The sequence below is a fragment of the Abrus precatorius genome, unplaced genomic scaffold (assembly GCF_003935025.1).
Source record: "Abrus precatorius isolate BTA unplaced genomic scaffold, Abrus_2018 Scaffold8, whole genome shotgun sequence".
Lineage (NCBI taxonomy): Eukaryota > Viridiplantae > Streptophyta > Magnoliopsida > Fabales > Fabaceae > Abrus > Abrus precatorius.
In genome coordinates this window covers 32096251-32116478 of record NW_020874428.1, presented here as the reverse complement: position 1 = coordinate 32116478, position 20228 = coordinate 32096251, and the positions used below count along the sequence as shown (strand labels likewise).

The window sequence follows — 20228 nt, the reverse complement described above, 5'->3', positions numbered from 1 at the left end:
TTTACTTTAAAAAGCTTAAGAAGTCTGGTGGATGTAAATTCTACGACTATTCAAATTGGATACAAAGAATGAATCTACTTTCATTATTTTTTGTTTCTACACTTTGGTTCAGATCGCATATCTATATCTTGCACAAACAAGTGAATGCATATGTCAAGTAGCTGCAATAGGACTCGATCTTCTACTCTTCTTTGAATGATTGAAAGGATAATAAACATGCCACTCCAATAAAAATGTATCATGCTGGTTTATCTTTTCCGTGCAGCACAACCTGCCCTCCCTCTCTTCCTTAAATATCTGAAATAATATTATTTTCTCCACACTCGCTATAAATAAAATAAAAAATTCTTGAGTTTTTTTTATTTTCTGTTTTGACGCGAACTGCACGGTTTAGTCAAGCAAAATTTTATATTTTTATTTAAACAAAAATGTTTGGCTTAAAGCAAAAATACAAAATCAACGTGACAGGACGTCTAGTTACGAAAAAGAATCTGAGTCTATAAAAGTATGGTCAGAATTTTAAAAATAAAATTATTGATAAAACGACACAAATGGTTAAATGTAGTAAAACCTTAACATGAAAATAAAATAATATTTATTAATAATTAAAATAGAAAAAAAATATTTTCATCTTACTACTTTTTTGTGCTATTATTAAATTTTAAAACACTTGGAGAGTCAGATTCATTTAAAGTTAATTAATAATTAAAGAATTTAAAGTATAAGATTTTATCAAAAGATATAATATTTAATATAATTAATATTAATTTTTATTATAATTTTTAATTAAAAATTTTGAAAAATCATTTATAAAACTTTTTAAAAAAAAAATCCATTCATGTTACTAGAAGCATTAATGAAAAGCCAGAACTGACAAACAACTACTGAAATTGCCCTTTTGCTACCAACTCGTTCCATTTAGTAGTTTTTTTCTTTTCTGGGTCAGATTTGTGATTGGTCAACACAACTCATTCCTTTAAGATAGAGAAATAAGAAGGCTCCATTATGGAGCCTGCTAAGTTAAATCCTAAAAGGGAACACACGAATTTTGACCCAAAATTCCCTTGGGCTTATACATTGGATGGAAAGAAATGTACTTTTCTATTCATCAAACCCAAAACTTTCTTTTGTTATGCCAGCGCCAAAAATACCAACTAATTATTTTATTTGAAACCTTTCCCTCCATTTCCCTGTTCTATTGTGAACATGATTTCGTGAAACGAAAAATAACTAATTTAGAAATATTATTTTCATTAGTCTTCAGTTCTGTCTTTGTTTTAGCTGGCATTCATCAATGCTGTATTAAATGATATTAAGAGATGATGCGATTATAGATAACATACTAATAAGATATTAGTTAAAAAAATAAAAATGTTTTTATAAAAACTATTATTATAATTTTTAAATTTATAAATAAATAAATAAAAATAATTTCTCCTTTAAATTATTAATAAACATGTGTATATATATATATATATATATATATATTTGTAATTTCTATCACGTTTATTATTTTGATTTTTTCTTTTTAAGGTATAAATACATCCTTGAGTGTGATTTTTTAATTATTTTACATGAATCTTTGACCATTTTATACTTAAAAATATATAATTTAGACGGCGCTTGGATATAAAATTTATTTTAATATTTATGAAAAATTAATATGTAAATAATTTTTTTATTTCATAAAAGATAATAAAAAAATTAACAAAATATTTTTAAAATTACTAATCAATGAATGAATGAATATATATATATATATATATATATATATATATTTTGATGGAAATGAAAAAATTTTGTAATTAATGATAAATTTATTGTAATTTTTATGATAATTATTTGTAAATACATTATTCTTAAAAAATAGATCCGTTTTTTAATTTTTTTTAAAAATATTCTAATAAAAAAATTAAAATGTGACTTAATTGAAAATAGGATTTTTTTTACCATATATTACTTTGGTTAAATAAATTAAAAAATAAATATAATCAATAATATAATGACAAAATAAAAAACTGTTAAAAAAATGAGAAATGATTTAAATACTTAAAAAGTAGAAAGTGCTGTGGAGTGTGATCTGAACTCTGAAAAGATCACCCGCACGCGCGGGAGTCACTTCTAACTTTTTACAATCTGCTACGTCGTAGTGCGTCTTTTTGGCACCAATTCTTCTTCAAATCCAACACGCTTTAGCATCAACTATTATATTTCCATCTTCATTTTTATATTTATATTCTAACTATTTGTTATCACTGTATCGTTTTTGTCTCTCTTTTCACTGCTCATTTTTTAAATATTATACCTGAATTTATTTTACATTTTTAATAAACTATATTTAGTCACTTATTAAAATAAAAAGTATAATGTATATTTCTCTGTGGGATCATCTATTTAATTACTTTTTCTTTATTTTCCCATTATAGTTCTCTAAAAAATAGGACAAGTTTATTTATACAAATAGTATCCATCTTCACCGAAAGCTGTATGTAGACTTCTACTTCCGACACGACACCTAAACATGCTCCACTACAAACACATACAAACACGATCCCAACCAACCCTGTCACTTGTCATTAAAATTCTTCTCTCACTCTCCCTCTCACCTCAAATCACACGCATATTTCTCTGTTTTTTACACCATCAACTTGCATTCTTTTTTATTGTGCATTGAAGCTTTTGACACTCTCTGCGCGAACATTGCAACAGCTTTTTCCTCTTTACCACTCTTAAACTAAACTCCATTCTCCTCTTCTTTCTCCGTTCATCACACACACTCACTTTCTCCACCGTTTCCTCTGTTTTCATCCTCCCTGTAAGTTCACGTTCTCTCTTTATGCACCAAAATGCATAGTCGGGAGAGGGATAGATCCACGCGAGAAGGTTCATACCCACAAAGGAGAAGAACCCCTTCTTTCTCCTCCACTCTTCTCGACGCCATTTACCGTTCAACCGACGAATCAAAAACCAACCTTGACCACAATCACCAACTGGGTCTCTGCCACCAAACCACCCACACTTCCAAACACACCACTTTGAGTGAAAAAGGTGGCACAGAGAGGATGAATCTTCGGCGAGCCGTGATGTTAGAAGATTGGATGGAGAAACATGGTTCTCAATTCCTCAACTCAACTTCCAGCTCCTCAGAATGTAGCTCTGGGGGAGTGTTTTCTTCTTCAGAAACAGACACAACCTACAACAAACAAAGACCAAGACCTACATCGGAGAAACCCATGAACCACGATCGTAGAATTTCAGAGAAGCAGAAGCCGCAGCGAGAGGGTGGTTTTACAAGAACCAAGTTGAGGGCGTTGAAAATCTATGGTGAATTGAATCAGAAAGTCAAGCAACCCATTTCACCAGCGAGTAGAATAGCTAGCTTCCTTAGCTCTATTTTCAACCCTCAGAACGTGAAGAAAGCCAAAATGTGTTACGTTGGAACCGTTGAAGATGTTAGTTTTGAGCATAAATCAAAGTCCCCATGTTTCTCTTCTTCTGCTTCTTCGCTTTCAAGGTCTTGTATGAGCAAAACAAAAGGAAAATCCAGCAATGGTGTCAAAAGATCAGTTACATTTTACCCCGTTAGTGTAATCCTTGGTGAGGATTCTGAACAACTTTCTTGTCACAAATATGTTTATGAAAGTGAAGCAAGAAAGATTACTAGAAATTCTTCAATAAAGGAGCTGAAGAACACTGTTATGGGAAGTGAAAATGGAGCTGAAGCAGCGGCACGTGGTTTTATTAAAGGTTACCGAAATAATGGTAAGAGTGAATTTGGTTTTAGAGGTTTTTATGATAATGTTGAAGATGATGATGACGATGATGATGATGATGTGAGTTGTTCAAGCTCGGATTTGTTTGAACTGGATCATCTTATTGGAGCTGCAAGGTACCAAGAAGAGCTTCCCGTGTATGAAACTACCAATTTAGAAACAAATAAGGCTATTGCTAATGGTTTGCGTTTGTAGTGTAATTGACTTTAAAAAAAAGGCATTAATTGTAATTATTATTATTTCTATAGTTTGTGGAACTCAAATTAAAAACAATTCATTGTTCTCTTTTTCAGGGAAGTTTATTGTAAGCTACCCTTAATTTTCATCTTTGCCTCATAATTGAAATGCTGGTATAGGCTTTATGCATGCTAGGAGTTAATGAAGAACAATCTTTGGGTTGTTGAATTGGGTACCTATGTTTGTTAGAGAAGAAAGATAGCTAGCTGGAAGCACTGAAGTAGGAACCTTATGCTTGTTCACTAGCACAACTTGTCAAAGCAAACTAGGACAAACTGAAAAAGAGAAAAAGGAAAAGTAGATTCATTTTTTTTCCTACCCGATGAGAAATGAAAAGTTAAAAAAGTTTACACTTTTCCCCTACCTAGCACATGGCCTCGGTGAGACGTGGTAAAAATCTACACCACTTTAATGTCATAGAAGATTTAAATAAATGATTGCAACTTACAACTTTTTGTCCGTTTGAAATTCGCGATTACAGTGTGATTTTGAGCTGATATTCTTGGTTGTAAAGCCAAAATTGAAGCTAATTTGATCAGATGTGTCAAACATACACATATATAGCATAGAAAGGAAATGTAATGCACATAGCAGACCAAGTAGGCCCTTGATTAGGAACCGGAGAAGTCAACATATGTTGGATCATATGATCGGGCATAGATTTAGTTTGGATACACTTCTTAAGAAAATTAAGGGATTAATAATAGTAACTTTTTATTAAAAAATAAGCATTTATTATAGTTGTATGTCTTTGATATCATAAGCATATTATTTTAAATGCTTACATAGTAAAAATAAAGTTAATGAAATTTATTAATCCTCTTTTTAAAGAAGTAAATTAAATTAATTTTTTCTATGCATTAAAATTAACTTATGTACTTCTTTTTAAAACCCTCTTGTTTAATGTATGTCTGAAATTACATTGCCAGCCACAGGTTACAGAATGTAGTTTTACTTGTCAATACAAAATAAAATTAGAATTCAAACACGTACTCAATTTATCCAAAAAATAAAATATGAATTAATTTTACTTTTTAAACAAATATTTTAATGTTTTTCTTCTTATCTAAACTGGATATGATCACTTGGATCCAAACTTACTTTTTACACCGTTGGAGAATAATAAAAGGCAGTGATAAAACCTATCCTCCACAAATGATAATACGAGACACCAGTGGCCACCTTGGTTGACCAAAGCACCATCAGCCAATGATTTTTTGGGAGTAAAAGATTAAAAATTAAAATATTTTTTTTAATAGTTTTTAATAAAAAAAATTATTTATTAATTTTTTATTGTGTATTTTCGGACTACATTTAAAAAACTAGAAATGAAAAGCGAACTAAGAAAACTCATGATTTATTTACTGCCAAAGTGCCAAAACACGAGAGAACTAATATACTAAAGTCTAAGTCCTATATGCCATCATTGCCAAATTCCTTATCAACTTGCATCATGAATGCTTGGTTAAGAAAGTTAAATACTTACCCAGAAATCATTTTTTGAGAACAAGACCACTTGCGGTTGATTAATAATCAAGTTAAAAACACTGCAACCAACCAAATACACGAGTTCTATTGGCAGTGAGCAGAAGTGGATGTTTCTCACCAACCAAGCACAGTGTTCATGTACTATACAAAGATTATAAATGCTTGCAAATTCTTGTGGAAGCAGAAGCAGCATCACATTATCGCTTAAGCCAAGGACCACCTATCAGCTCACATATATGATTCCTTTGGCATTTTGTTGCAAACAATGGGAGCACACTCTTTAGCAACTTGGCCTTGGCTTTGTCTACAAATTAGTATGTTCAGTATTATTACTAACTCTTATGTTATTGTAATTTTTCTTTTTACGATCTTGTTAACATCAACCTCCAGAATTAAATTTAAATACCCAGAAATAATAAAATTGTATCTAAAAGATATATAATTTTTTAATAATATTTTATTGTTGTTAGTTATTTATTAGTGGTGGGAGGCCAGTGCATGCCACTACGAACGTGAAATATTTGATTTTGCTTCTATTTCAATGTATCAATTAGCAGGCAAAGCTGGAAACAGGGTGTTTGCTTGTTCATATGTTTTTTTAGCAGAGGTGCTTATTGGTGTAGATTTAAATTTTAATTTAAATACATTAATATGTGATTCAATTATGAATTATCACGTTATTAATAAAAATTTATTTGTGGAATAATTGATGTAATATATTTATGATACATTTTAATTAGTTGAGATTGTAAAAAGTTTTATATTAACAATGCATCAAAATTAGACTATACTTTGAAAAATCAAACTAATTATGGGTGTCATTCCTAAATATATTAAGATTAAATTTACTACTAGTATAGGCATGGGTAATTTTTAAAATACAAGTATAGAAACAGATACTACAGCACCTTGCTTAAACAGGTGTCTTTTCTAAATATATAACAAATTATTTTTAAAACTTTTTCAAAAACAATTGTATTAACTAATAATTACCCAAATGCGTTGTATATTTTATTGTCGGTGAGATTTTACATATTCATTTTTAAAAATTATTTAAAAGAATTATTCATTGGTACTATATGCTTGCATACTTTTTTTGGTGTACTTTTAATAAATTTGGTATTTTATATGATTTGGCATGTGAAGATTATTGCCTTATTAGAATCGTATCAGATAAAGTGTGCAAAAACAATTAAGGTGAAAGGAATTTAGACATAAAAAACAAAATAATAATTAGTTGGTACAGCAGGTACCTTCGCTGTGGCGGCTTCCTTGCTCCTTCAGCTAAGTAATAATTTATTAGAGTGGATAATGTTATACATGTAATATTTTTAAAATAGAAAAAAATAACAAATACAATTTTATCTAAAGTTATTAATTTTAAATGTAACTTTAATCTTAGACATTTTGTCACAGTTTCTTAATCCTTTTACACAACATGAAAGAATGAATTTATTAAGATAAAAGTACAAATTGTTCCATATCTGTTTTTTATTTTTATTTTATTTTTCTCATGGTTCCATATGTGTTGAGTGAAACTAAAAGAAAATTAAATTGCCTTGATAAGTTTTTGGTTATAATATTTTTTTAATGTGAAAATTTCTTTTACGTGAGAATACCAAAAAAATTTCAATAATTAATTTCTTCTATAAATTGTCAAAATTTAAATATAAAACTTACATAACTTTCAAACTCAATGATATAAATTTAAATAAAATTTAATTTTGACTATCAACGATTATACAGTTCAATGTTATTTTTATTTTCATATAAAAAATATACTATCATTAAATAATTTTTTATATATGTGTGTATTATATATTAAAACAAGATATTTCATAATGTCTCACAATTGGTATAAAAAAGATGTTCTATTTTTTTAATTTGTATTCTTGAGTTTCAATCTCAGTATATTAAATTTAGATGTGTTAAATAATCAAAAGTAAAACTTTGTGCATAATAGTTCCGAACAACATTGCAAGATTAAAAAAAATTTTTTTTGTCAAATTTATCTTTTTTAATAGTTTATTTACAAAAATTAAATTTTATTAATTTGTTTGTCGAACTGAAAACTCTTTTTTAAACTAAACATGCGTACTTAAACAACAGACAAGGGCCCAAAATATAATGCACTTTGGTTTAGCCCATTATGACGAAAGGCCAGACGTTTGGTGGATTTTGTATTCATGAGGGCCCATTGAAGGAAGCCTGGTCATGAATGAGATTCCTTGGCTATGACAAAAAAAGAAGAAGAGGGATTCCTTGGTTTAATGCTTACAGCGTTATTGACCAAAAACCAAAAACACGATTACAGCGTCAGAAAGCTGGACGGATTGAAGAAATTGAAAAGCATTGGTGTCAAATCCCAAACGCATAGCATAGACTTCTCAATCTCAATTGATCAGATTCGACGAAATTAACATTCAATTTTTGTTGATTCGGGCATCATGAGTTTCATCTTCGGAAAAAAGAAAACACCCGCAGGTTCTTTATTGTCCTATTCAAATTCTTCTTTACATTGATTTCAGGAAATAAAAATCTCTGAATTTTATGCGTTTTGCTGAAGTTATTAAATTCTGCACTGCATTTTTTTTTAAAAATTTCGATAATCACTTTTAGGATTACAAATTCTAGTTTTATTGAGCTACTTATATGGTTTATATGGTATATTAACTTATACATTTGATGGAATTGGGTACCCTGGAATGATGTGCAGTTTCCCACATGCATATTCATAATCTTCAGAGTGCACAACTTTAAGTTGTTATGGTAAAATTTAGTATTTACAAGATGATGCACTGTGTGTTGATTTCATTGTATGAGATGGTAAAGTTGTGATTTTCAGAACTTCTGCGGGAAAACAAGAGAATGTTGGATAAATCAATTAGAGAAATAGAACGAGAGAGACAGGGTTTGCAGTCACAAGAGAAGAAACTGATTTTGGAGATAAAGAAAAGTGCCAAACAAGGCCAGATGGTATGGTGATCGTGTTTTGAACTTTGATAGTATTGGTTGCCTTTTTTGCTTCTAGTTTTGTTGGAGCAACTTTGCGAGCTTAGCTGTTCTTATTGCAAATCTATAAGACATATAACACCCTCATCTGCCCCCTAAGGTGGTGGGGTACAGTTTGCGTTTGCTGTTCATTTGTTTTTTCGTTAGTCACAGGGGGTGTACTGATGTTGGTTGCTCACTTAATACCATGCTCCTATACTTTCTATTTTCATGTACTTTGCTATGTTGTCATCAATATTTGTGGTGTGGGAAATTGTTCTCCATGTGGTACAATAACCAATACATGCGCACGCACACATGTTTATTTACTTTAATGATGAGGATTAAACTTCTGTAGTTTTTGCTCTTTCATCAAACAACCGTTTTCCTAGTTATTCTGTAGGCTCAAAATTATCCACTTATTTTCCAAAATGGCAATCTGTGTATTACAATTGTTGACATAGTGAATTTCACAGCCTCCAGTTCCTCTTAGAAGAAAGCAATGAATCAAAAATGTTTTAATTACATTGATGTGAATTGATTATTAAAAAACTGTGCTGTTTATTTTTCAACGATTTAAACAGCTTCTAAGCAAACAATTTTTTCATTATACTACAGCGGCATTCTCCTTCTCTCTTCTTTGGTAAGTATTGTAAAGCACTATGATTTTAAAATGTTAAATCTTAACCACGTGATTCTTGCAAGGTGATTGAATTGAACATGGCTTGCTCTGATGAAGCCTCAGTTTTGGATATAAGCAAGTTGTTGCATTCTAGTAATGTAGTTTGGTAAATCTTTGATCAATGAACTTAGGTTTCTTAGACAAACCTGATTTTGTTAAGCAATTTATATTTACACTCATCAATAGTGCAATATATTTAAGTCAACTCTTAAGGCAGGTAACATATGTCTTACTGATTCATGTGATATTTTCCAGGGAGCTGTTAGAGTGATGGCAAAAGATCTTGTTAGAACAAGGCATCAGATTGATAAGTTTTATAAGCTCAAGTCACAGCTCCAGGGTGTCTCCCTCAGAATTCAAGTATGTGATTGGTGATGTAATTGTATATGTTGGTTTGTAGTAGCATAATAGCATATATTCATTATGGGATCGTAGTTCTGTTCTTAAGCTCATGGAATTTCCTTTTCATTGGAAAATGATTGTCTGGTCTATATTGTCTAATTCCTGCAAAACTTTGATCAAAACTCATCCCTTTATGGCTTTACCTAATGTGGGTGCTGAAAGCTGGTTTCTTTTGTATTGCAATTGCTTAGACTTTGAAGTCAACACATGCAATGGGTGAGGCAATGAAAGGTGTGACTAAGGCAATGGGACAGATGAATAGGCAGATGAACTTGCCGTCTTTGCAGAAAATCATGCAAGAATTTGAGAGACAGAATGAGAAGATGGAATTGGTGACAGAGGTGATGGGAGATGCAATAGATGATGCTTTGGAAGGGGATGAGGAAGAAGAAGAAACAAAAGAACTAGTGAACCAGGTTCTTGATGAGATTGGAATTGACATAAACCAAGAGGTATATTTATCCCTTGTTGCCCGTTTCACTTCTTTTTTCAGCTGAGTCAGTAAATGACCTAGTCACTATAACATGCCTAACGTGTTTTGCTTTGATGTGCAGCTTTTGAATGCTCCATCTGCAGCTATTGCTGCCCCAGCTGCAAAGTCTAAGGTCCCTCAAGTTGAAACTACTGGGAACGATGATGCCGCCATAGATAGCGATTTACAAGCAAGGCTAGACAATTTAAGGAGAATGTAATCTTCGTTCTGGTATACGGACTCCAGTTTTGCTGGGAAAACTGGAGCTCATTTGTAACAAGCTGTATCATAATTAATAATTTGTGCAAATTCATGATTATGAATGCATTGGTTTTTTTTTTTTTTCCTTAAATTCCCTTTTTTTTATATCAGTGTTGATATGCTAAGCCGTGCGTTTTTTTGTTAACATTTATGGGGCCAAATTTTATTCTCACGACCTTTTGCAAATTATTCAGACTCCTTTGGTTCTCTAAACTGGTGCTTCAATGATGCTTTGTTGAAACATATAATATGCATGTGCATTGATTTCTATTTTTGTACATCAAGTCCTGCACACCACGATACTTACGCAACACATTTGATACACATCATTTTTCTACTCTTTAATTTATGGTTTATCAGCAACACCCGATCATTGTACGCTGTTTTTACATTTTCTAATTATCATTCTGAATAAAAGTTAAAAATATTTTCAGTCCATTATTCAGTTTAAATAAATTTTCAACCAATAATTGAGTTATTGTAAACTAAAGCTACTGTCTGTTTAAAAATACTTTTTAAGATTCTGTAACCGGAATCTAATATAAAAGTTTCAATTGATAGTATTAAAATAAAATAAATATGAGTTTATAGGCAAAATAACGTTAATCTGTACGTGCTAATAGAAATGCTGTACCAAAATGCATTTTCATAACGGGTCAGTATTATAATAAGAAAAAAATGGAGTGGTGTATGTCCTGTGATATGAGGATGACTGAGGACTATATGCTGTAAAGGTCGTCACTGCAGCAGTTACCTGCGTGTTTTTTGTTCATCTATTGTCCTGAAGAAGGCACTACAAACCAAATTTTAAAATTTTTCTTTATAGACGAAAATAATAATAATAATAATAATAATAGCAGCAGCAGCTACTCGTGTCTGTTAACAGTTTTACATAATTTCGCTTGTCTAAAAATATTCTTCTGACTAGACCAAGATTGAAGTTGAAAATTTCCACTAGTTTGGGACTTTGCCCTCGGGATTTACTTCATCTCAAATTATCTCTTGTGCTTTTTCGAGGGATAAATGTGACAACTTCAAATTTAAATGCACCTCAAAAGCTATAGACAAGAATTATGTCATACCAATCACAATAAGTGGACAAAGCCCGCAAACCTATAATAGATAAAACAAACTAGACATGGACACATGTCTAAACCAATTGAACGGCTTATATTCAACCAATGAAATATGAAATATCATAAAATAAAATAGAATAGAAATTAATTAAATAATTAATCTCTAAATATATTATATTTTCAGTCTTAGTCTTTATAAAAAAATTATTTAATTAATTTTTACATTCAATAAAAAAAAATTTTAGTCCTTCGTTAAAAGACTAAAATCATTTTTTTATATTTATTTAGACATCAAAGTTAATAATTTTTTGTAGAGATTAAAATAAAATAATATTAATATTTTTAACAACTAATTACATAATTAAATCATAAAAAGCTATTATCTATTTTAGTTCAAGATATAGATAAGATACCAAAATAAAAGGTAAGAGGTGAAATGCTTTTGTGAAGTGTTTAATAGTCAGCGTTATATTTTAAAATCTGATAAATAAAAATATATTTACTTTTAATTAATTTAAAGTGAATGATAATATAGTCATTAAAATTAAAATAACAGATACATTATTACATATTCAACTTAAGACAAATATAAATTTACGATGGCAATGAATCAAAATAAAGTTTTTATATTATTAAATATACTTTAAGCTCTATATTAACATATAAATGAATAAATTTATCATGTATCTTATGTTATAACGAAAATAAAAGTAATTACTAGTACTCAACCTCTTTTGTTACGTAACATCACACACAAGTTATCCAAAGTCGGCTGCTTGAGGTCTCTGTTCCTTGTCGAGGAGGTCGTAAAGAACCGGTCCCAACCCAATTCCGGAGGCAAGGGAAGGTCCCACAGATGTCACCGGATTCCGGCAATCAGTGACGAGAATTCTCCGGCGGGACACGGTGGCAGAATGGACCAACGGGTGTTCGACAAATTGGGCAATCGAAGTGAGAGTAAAGCCACATGTCTATGCATGGAGCGTGGAAGTAGTGTTCGCAACGCGGTAGCTTCCTCACTTCTTCCCCTTCTTCAAAACCCGATAAGCAAACTGGGCACTCATAATCCTCCCCACCACCTTCTTTTCCTGCTTCTTTCTTGTACTTGAAGCTTAAAAGCAAGTTCCTTTGGCAGTTCTCAACGTTACTTTCTATGACAACCTCGACCAACCCATTTGGCCTTGCAGTCTGTGATTGCATATGGCGCCCCCTACTTTGTTTCATGACAATACAATTGTAAAGGGCCAATGCTATGACTGCAATTCCCACCAGTACTAGGCCATAATATAAAAAGGGTATGTTGGACTTATCTGGGGAAGAGGGAAAAGGAGGGGGTGACACTGTGAAGGGGGCTTGAAAATCACCCATTTCTGGATTTTGAGGTCAAATAGGCAGGGAAAATTAAGAGAACGAGTTCGAGAATATGTTGTCGACCACTAGACATCAAAGTAAATCCCATCTATTTGCTAGAGGCTGGAATCTGGATGATACAGTTATAGACATTACTTTATTTTTTTTAATCAAATTAAATTAATGTAAAGTAATTAATCAAAATGCCGTGGTGGTTATGTAGTCATTGAAGAAGCGAAAATGATTTTTTTACCCCCCAAAATATCATAAAATATGTCGTGTAATGAAATTTATTCTATTGTTTTGAGAAATGAGAAGACAAGAAATGTAGAAAAAATTATGACTCGGAGATAGTGAACAGAGACGGCTGAGAACGACCAGAAGTCTAGATAAGTCTGCTGTCCCTCTTGCACATTTTTTTATCATTGTCAACTGGTTTGGCAATAGTAATAGTGTAATACTCTACAGTTACTATATAGAACCGGTTGTGTCCATGAAGAAAGCAAAATTGTATATTATACACCATAGAACTGGCTGCGGCTCTACAAGGTTTCCTGCTTGTTATGTCTATTTTAAATAGGGACGTTTTGGTAAATATATGGAAGAGAATTTTCTGCTCTTTCTTTCTTTATTGTTTTTTTCTTTTTGTCTTCAAGCATTGATTTGTGAAAGTGGCCCTTCTTGTGGGAATTTAATATCATGGGCACTCAAGATGTGAAATTATTAAAGACAACAGAAGTGGGCATGTATTTTAATTTTCCATATCATAATATGCTTGGGAAAAATAACAGTTTCTACTTTTCTACATATCAAACTAGATAATTTTGGTGTGCTCTAACCTTATCATAGGGGGACCTCCTTTCATCCTACATCATTATTTATTAGAAAACGTGTGTGAGAATTTTCTTTTCCCAAAAGTTAGGATTCAATTTATAAACAAGTAACAGGATTAAATTTCTCTTCCCTTCGCCTGGGCATTGCAGAGCAGAGCATTTTTGTCGGGCAGAATTTTATGAGAAGGCGCAAGAAAGTGGTAAATTAATTCAACCAATATTGAATATTTTACCTGTAACTGTAAGCCAACATTTTCCCTTTTTTTTTTTTTTTGGGTCGAGCTTTCGACGGTTAAATGTAGGTTTGGTTTATCAAAAGCTCCAAGTAAATTATAAGTTAAATTAACTACTGATGTTTTTTGGACGATGGAAATCAAGTTATAATTAAATTTAAAACATGTCAACATGCCTACTATTTTGGTCATTCTCCTAATTAAATCAAGTTATAATGGCTCGTATAACGAATTTTTCTGGCTAGTACAGGTGCTGGAGCGACCGAGCCCATTGGCACGAAATATGATACTGCAGATACAGCCCAAGATTGAGACCAAATACTTGTAGTCATTATACATTTAAATTTCAGCCCAAAAAAACTCTAGAGGAATTCAGATTATACTTTTGAATTTGATGCAATAGATGGGGATTGGACAAACAAGATAACCTTATCCATCGATTTCCAATGGAGAAGCAGCCACGTCAGACATAAGCAAATATGCCAAAAATTTCCACCTCTCATTCTCCTACCGTTTCCATTGCCGTCTCTCTCAAAAGTGAAAAAACATACGCACCATAACCATTTCCTCACTCTTCAAAGAAGTTTCCCCCGAGTTAGCAATTTGCAAGGGAAGCAGAACCAGGAGAAAGGAATGGCTTCAACTTCAGCAATTTCAATGGCCGTACCACTAACTCACGCCAGCCAGAAGAGAGTGGTGCCTAGCTCTGAGGCATTCCTCAAGGCACCATTGCCTCTGCGGCCTTCAAAAGCTGTGGCAGCGTCAAAACCCAATGGAAGGTTTCAAGTGAGGGCGTCCATGAAAGAGAAAGTTGTGACAGGGTTGACAGCAGCTGCATTGACGGCTTCAATGATGGTTCCGGATGTGGCTGAAGCTGCTGTTACACCTTCCCTCAAGAACTTCTTGCTCAGCATCGTGGCTGGTGGAGTTGTGGCTGCAGCAATTGTTGGTGCCGTGATTGGTGTCGCCAATTTCGATCCCGTCAAGCGAAGCTGAGGCCCTACGGGGATTTCTAGATTTTCTCTCATCATTATATGTATCTGTAATGTTCTTCATTAATGAACTCTGTGTTATGTGTAATAGTAATATCTGACTCTTTGGCCCCACTTGAGCAGAAGCTTTCCAATTCTTACAATGTAATTTCCATTTTGGCATATCATAGAAACATATTGCTTACATGTTACTGCTGCATAGGAATCAAATTTAAAAGTACCCGCATGATAGATAACTTCTTGAAATAAATAATCCTACTAAAGGACGCTTTGAGGATGGCATCTGAAGCATGAAAATCGCGGACAAAAAAAAATTAAATGGAACGGATGAAAGAAGAATTGTGATGAAAAATCAACAACAGAGATGTTGTGGATATATGAGCGTCCGCTGCAAAACGCTCGAATTAAAATATTATAGAACTTTGAGATATGAAGGCATCCACCAATATATGAAACAGAATAGTTAGAACTTGAATTAATAACTAAATCTAGGTTTTGCAACAGATAACATGGTAACTCAAGTACTGATGACCGATTCTATGGTAAATTGTATACTAACAGTAAAATGAAGATGCTGAAACCGAATAACAGTTACTGCCTAGAGCCTGCAAAACTTTGAAACCAAATCAAGCATGTATCTACTCTCCGAAGAATAATTCACCTTATCTGCCTTAATTACTGTAATCTTCACCCTCTGCTCATCACCATACAATTCCTCTTTAATTTTTAGCCTCAAGATAAATTGGTTGAAGAGTCTACTCTTGATTATTCCTCCAAACTTCTCATCATCCTGCTTCTCATACTTCAACAAGTACATCTCCTTTGCTGAGTAACCCAAAATCTCTTCCCCTGATTCCTGGAAAGCAGTAACCCAAGTTATTCCAGAATGATCCAGAATTTGAGCTTGAAGAAGATATCGGTAATCACACTCCTCAAACTCTTGGTTGCATCTATCACATTGCCATCTTGTGTTTCCTGACCTATTCACCTTCTTGTTGCACTGCCGATCTCCAATCATCAGAGGGCAAGCTGTGTAACAAAATGTATCAGTCTTGATGAAAGATATTGTTGCACTCACTGTTATCCAATCTGGCTTATCTGACCGCCCCAGACCTTCATCCTTGATCTGAGAGACGGTTTTTCGTACATCATACTTAGGTCCTCCAGGTATAATGTCCTTCGAAATGGACAGAGATGAAGAATCTTTTCCCACTTGATCAAACCAGTCCCTTAAGCTACGTGCCTCAGAGAAATCTGGGTTTATGAAAAGCTGTGTAGCAGAAATAGTCCCTATAGACTTCCCTGTGAAGTCATTAACCTTCCCAGCTTTGACTGCCAGAATTGGGAAAAACCCAGCATCGACCATCTCATGCAACTTTTGGCCTTCCCTGTTACAAAATTCACCCCAAAGGATTAGCTCAACATTCCTCCCCGAATTGTCCTTTAGATTCAAAATTCTTCTTTGAGTTTCCATTCCATTCTTCCTCAAGATAGGAACTGATGGATACACGGATGTCACAACGGCAATAACATCAAGTATGGAATTATTGTCAACTTTCTCAACATCACTGATAGGCCTAAAGGAAAACTGCTGTTTAGGTATAGAACCATCTTCATCTGGGCAAAGTTCAACAGCTGAAGTCAAATCCAACAGTATTTCCCATTCATTCTTCAAATGGTTGAAGTTCTTCTGCGCAGGTTTCAGGCTACCTTTGGATATCAAGTAAACTCTACCAACTTCAATTGCATCATAGAATCGATCCACAACTGCATTAAAGCTGGTTACCCGTATTTCACCTCCATCAGAATCAAGAAGATCAAATGAGAAGACCTTCCCATCTCCCCGGGCATTATTATAACGGCGCAAATCCCCTTTTGCAGTTACCCTTGCCTTGATGGCCCACCGACCTTGATAAGGATTTAAAGCAGCTATTGGAATAATACAAGGCGGGGCCTCATTTTTCACAATCGCACCATGACTTCTGTAAACCGGAGGTTGAACAGTTGGCCGGAAATTCTGCACATTACAACTTCCACTTTGAGCTGCCTGATGATAATTATTACTCCCGGATGAGTCTTGCTTATTGTTATTAGGTAATGCTCCTTGAGTTGCCAAATCAGATTCCACAAATGACTTTGGATTTCCAATGATCTCGCAATCTGGTATTATAGTTTCCAAATTGAGCACCACAACAATCCTGTACAAAGAGCACAGGGTCTTACCCCACACCAAGGCCAACCTTACCGTGACAAGCAGTTAAAGCATATAAATTAATTTTATAGGAAAATTCTAATGTCGAAAAGCTAGGTTCCTTCCGTAACATGTTTTTGACTCCAGCATCCACACAAACACTTAAACAACCAGTGATAAGGTTTTGTCAATCTATACCGAGGTTGAATTTTTTACTTCTCCCAAAACCAGGTAGATGTTATTAGTATCTGAAGTCCAACCAGAATAAAATTCCGATTCCGGAGAAATTAAACTTCAAATATAATATGACATATTATATATAATCATAATTGCAGTAATCGAATATGAAATTAAGCGTAAGAAGGAGACTAACTTGCGATTCTGAATAGGACTGCAAATGTAGTCGATCAGCTGAACAACGGAACCTTTCTTGACTTGACCGGTTCGGACTCGGTCGTTGAGCTGAGTCGCGAGCATGGCTTGCTGAGAGGAAACGGCGTCGGAAAGCAAAATGCGGTACCTCTCTTGCTGCATACTGTTTCGAATCAACTTGATATCAAGAACCTGCAACAGCGGCTTCGAGTTCATGTCGCCGGCCACTATCGCCGGGATCGCATTCGGCGTTAAATTCACCGACATATTCCTTTCTGAAACGAAAAGAGAGAGAGAAAGAGATTTTGGAGGGAGCAAAGGAGAGAAATCAGACTCTGCGATGTGGCTTTCGAAATGAAATGTAACGACATAACAAACCGACGTTATAAGGCCTACAACTTTTTGGGCCGGACCGGGCCTAACTACAAATTCCGATACCCTCATAGTGAGTTACGAGAGGAAAGAAAATAATGAACAAAAACAAAAGAGAATAAATAAAATAAATTGTTGGCATTTCTTGTACAACAGTTGGTATATCATTACAACTCTGATTTGGAAAATTGCTAAACTGGATGTGACTCTATTAGAAATTAAATTGATAAAATATGGAATTGTAACTGTTGATTAGAATTAATAGTTACATATATGATAAAATATGTGTATATATCAAGAATTATTATATCTTATTCCTTTATTTTATTTTATTTTTTCACTTAAAAAATTCAACTTGTTCTATTGCTGTATAGAGTAGGCTATCCTCTTTAAAAGAGTCGAAGTTGAATAGATCGTCAAGTTTGTTAGTTTTTAAAGGTGTTTATGCCTTTGATCTAAATAACTCCATGTTTCTATTCATTTTTTACAAATAATTTATTATTAAATCATCAATTATTTTTCAAAATTTTCTTTGATTTCTTGGATTTAATAATGATCTGTGTCTTACTATTTCACAATTTTTGTGGAATGTTTTTTTTTTCTATTTATCTTTAACGAAATTAGTAAGAATCGTATATTAAAATTAATAAGGGATGGAGAAAAAAAATTACATTTAAAATATTAATTCTGAGATTAAGTTAAATGATATTACATATGGATAAAATTGATGTGTTGTAATGTTTTTTAAATATATTAAAATTAATAAATTTTAATTACTTTATATATCTATGTAGTTTATTTAAGTATGTCTTCTTGAAAAGATCTACAGGAATATTAATTAGCAAAATTTGTTTACATCAAACTAAATGAAATGCAATTTTTGAAGGGAGGATAACTTTTTTTAGATTACGAAAATGATACTTTTTACAATAATAAATAGATGATTAATTCACTAATTTAATGTTAATTTATTATTTTATATATTTTGTTTTTAAAATATTAAATTAAAATATATTTATTTAAAAATTTTCCTTCCTTCTCTTTGTTTTTTCTCAAATACTTTCTTCTCAAACTACTTCAAAATGATTTGGTTTTACTTGTTGAAGTTTACTAGGTCCGGAGTTATTACTGCTGTATTTCGTAAGGCATAGATCTCTCTAGCACCTTGTTGGGAAGAGAAAAATCATGTTTGTTTGCAATTTTTAAAAACTTAATTTTTTTTAGTTTTTAAAAAGAAAAAACTCTTTTAAAAATTGCAAACAAACATGCTCTAATTTTTTTTCTAAAAAAATCAGAATTAAAATATACTCCTTAAACATATAAAACAGTAAAAATAAAGGAAAAAAAACAATTCAATTATTTAGACAAGGAGAAGAATAAAATAAATAAATAAATAACTTTCATATAAAGACCTTGTCACCCTTTATGAGAAGCTGATTTAAGAGATTTATAATGGCTGATATAATATATTTTTGTACACATAATACATTTGATACAGAAAAACGTTCTTATTATTTAATAAAATTATTTTTTATCATTAAAATATCAATACTTTTACTTTTTATTTCAATTTCTTAAGCAATGATTTAAGAATACTCTTAATAAAATCACTTGTTATAATCAATTCTTACTGACTATTACTTTTGATTAACCGCAATATTTTATCCAAAATCACAATCCCATCCACTCCATTGATATATTAATGGTTCAAACGAATGAAGAACAACGTCCTAATAATTGGGGTGCTGGTCCGTATGTATTGATTGGACCTACTATTTTGGTCTCGCTTGGGGGATCTTCTATCTCTGTTCTTATTGTACAGACAAAGAAGATGATTTTTTATTTTTTTTTCTGTTTATGTAAAAACTAAATATAATTTTTTGTATCAATATATTTTATTTATTTGAATTATTTATACTATTTGTATAAGAGTTAAAAATATTAATAAATGATCAATTAATAAGTTTAATAATTATTTATAATAAAATAACTTTTTTTTTCCTTTAAACGATAAATAGGAGCAATACAACAGTTGAGGCACGTTGGGGTTTTTATTTCATGTATACTATATTTTTATATACAAATCATACATATACTGACATGAATGTATTCATGGGTCCGTCATTATCGAGTGGCATGAAGCTCTCAAAACTCAAAAGTGAAGATCATTTATTGATACTGGTGAAACCGTTCAATAGAAGGAGCATACGAGTTTGGACTGTTATTTCTCGTTATAATTAAAGATCTCACCAACCAAGAGAATAAAATAGGAGTTGGGACTGTTATTTCTCGTTATAGCTAAAGGTATCGCTAATCCAGAAAATATTAATTTATTAATCATTCCAAATTACTGAAACCATCAAACTAATGACAATTTAACTTGGTACAGATTGAAACTTTTAAGAATTACTGTTAAGGATTTGAAGGTTTAAGCAAGCCTTAACATGCTATCGGACACACGACAAGATAATGATGTAATGTATGTTTTTTCTATTAAGAAAGA

The 20228-nt window shown here is 32.2% G+C and overlaps 5 protein-coding genes across 5 annotated transcripts; 3 read left to right on the top strand and 2 right to left on the bottom strand.

The window, feature by feature from the left end:
• The first annotated feature begins 2846 nt into the window (after positions 1 to 2846).
• Positions 2847 to 3968, top strand: LOC113874733 (protein BIG GRAIN 1-like A). Its single transcript, XM_027512947.1, has one exon. It carries the CDS (start codon positions 2847 to 2849, stop codon positions 3966 to 3968), a length of 1122 nt encoding a protein of 373 aa, XP_027368748.1.
• A 3780-nt stretch (positions 3969 to 7748) lies between these two features.
• Positions 7749 to 10515, top strand: LOC113847583 (vacuolar protein sorting-associated protein 2 homolog 1-like). Its single transcript, XM_027476777.1, has 5 exons — positions 7749 to 7982; positions 8344 to 8474; positions 9427 to 9531; positions 9765 to 10025; positions 10128 to 10515. The coding sequence occupies exons 1-5, from the start codon at positions 7946 to 7948 to the stop codon at positions 10263 to 10265; spliced, it is 672 nt and encodes a 223-aa protein (XP_027332578.1). The 5' UTR covers positions 7749 to 7945; the 3' UTR covers positions 10266 to 10515.
• Positions 10516 to 12258: 1743 nt separating this feature from the next.
• LOC113874732 (E3 ubiquitin-protein ligase RHA2B-like) lies at positions 12259 to 12750 on the bottom strand. Its single transcript, XM_027512946.1, has one exon. The coding sequence runs from the start codon at positions 12748 to 12750 to the stop codon at positions 12259 to 12261; it is 492 nt and encodes a 163-aa protein (XP_027368747.1).
• Positions 12751 to 13846: 1096 nt separating this feature from the next.
• Positions 13847 to 17819, top strand: LOC113846066. Its single transcript, XM_027473907.1, has one exon. It carries the CDS (start codon positions 14432 to 14434, stop codon positions 14792 to 14794), a length of 363 nt encoding a protein of 120 aa, XP_027329708.1. The 5' UTR covers positions 13847 to 14431; the 3' UTR covers positions 14795 to 17819.
• LOC113846064 (replication protein A 70 kDa DNA-binding subunit A-like) lies at positions 15250 to 17620 on the bottom strand. The gene is made up of 2 exons (XM_027473906.1): positions 17355 to 17620; positions 15250 to 16988 (listed from the first exon to the last, which is right to left on the bottom strand). Exons 1-2 carry the CDS (start codon positions 17618 to 17620, stop codon positions 15389 to 15391), a joined length of 1866 nt encoding a protein of 621 aa, XP_027329707.1. The 3' UTR covers positions 15250 to 15388.
• Positions 17820 to 20228: the final 2409 nt, after the last annotated feature.

Bases quoted from the DNA above. Each gene is read 5' to 3' on its own strand.
- LOC113874733 (XM_027512947.1), top strand. From the start codon at position 2,847: ATGCATAGTCGGGAGAGGGATAGATCCACGCGAGAAGGTTCATACCCA.
- LOC113846066 (XM_027473907.1), top strand. From the start codon at position 14,432: ATGGCTTCAACTTCAGCAATTTCAATGGCCGTACCACTAACTCACGCC.
- LOC113847583 (XM_027476777.1), top strand. From the start codon at position 7,946: ATGAGTTTCATCTTCGGAAAAAAGAAAACACCCGCAG. The intron at 9,532-9,764 runs GTATGTGATTGG...GCAATTGCTTAG, and splicing joins GTGTCTCCCTCAGAATTCAA to ACTTTGAAGTCAACACATGC. The intron at 10,026-10,127 runs GTATATTTATCC...TTTGATGTGCAG, and splicing joins GAATTGACATAAACCAAGAG to CTTTTGAATGCTCCATCTGC.
- LOC113846064 (XM_027473906.1), bottom strand. From the start codon at position 17,620: ATGTCGGTGAATTTAACGCCGAATGCGATCCCGGCGATAGTGGCCGGC. The intron at 16,989-17,354 runs GTTAGTCTCCTT...CTCTTTGTACAG, and splicing joins AGTCCTATTCAGAATCGCAA to GATTGTTGTGGTGCTCAATT.
- LOC113874732 (XM_027512946.1), bottom strand. From the start codon at position 12,750: ATGGGTGATTTTCAAGCCCCCTTCACAGTGTCACCCCCTCCTTTTCCC.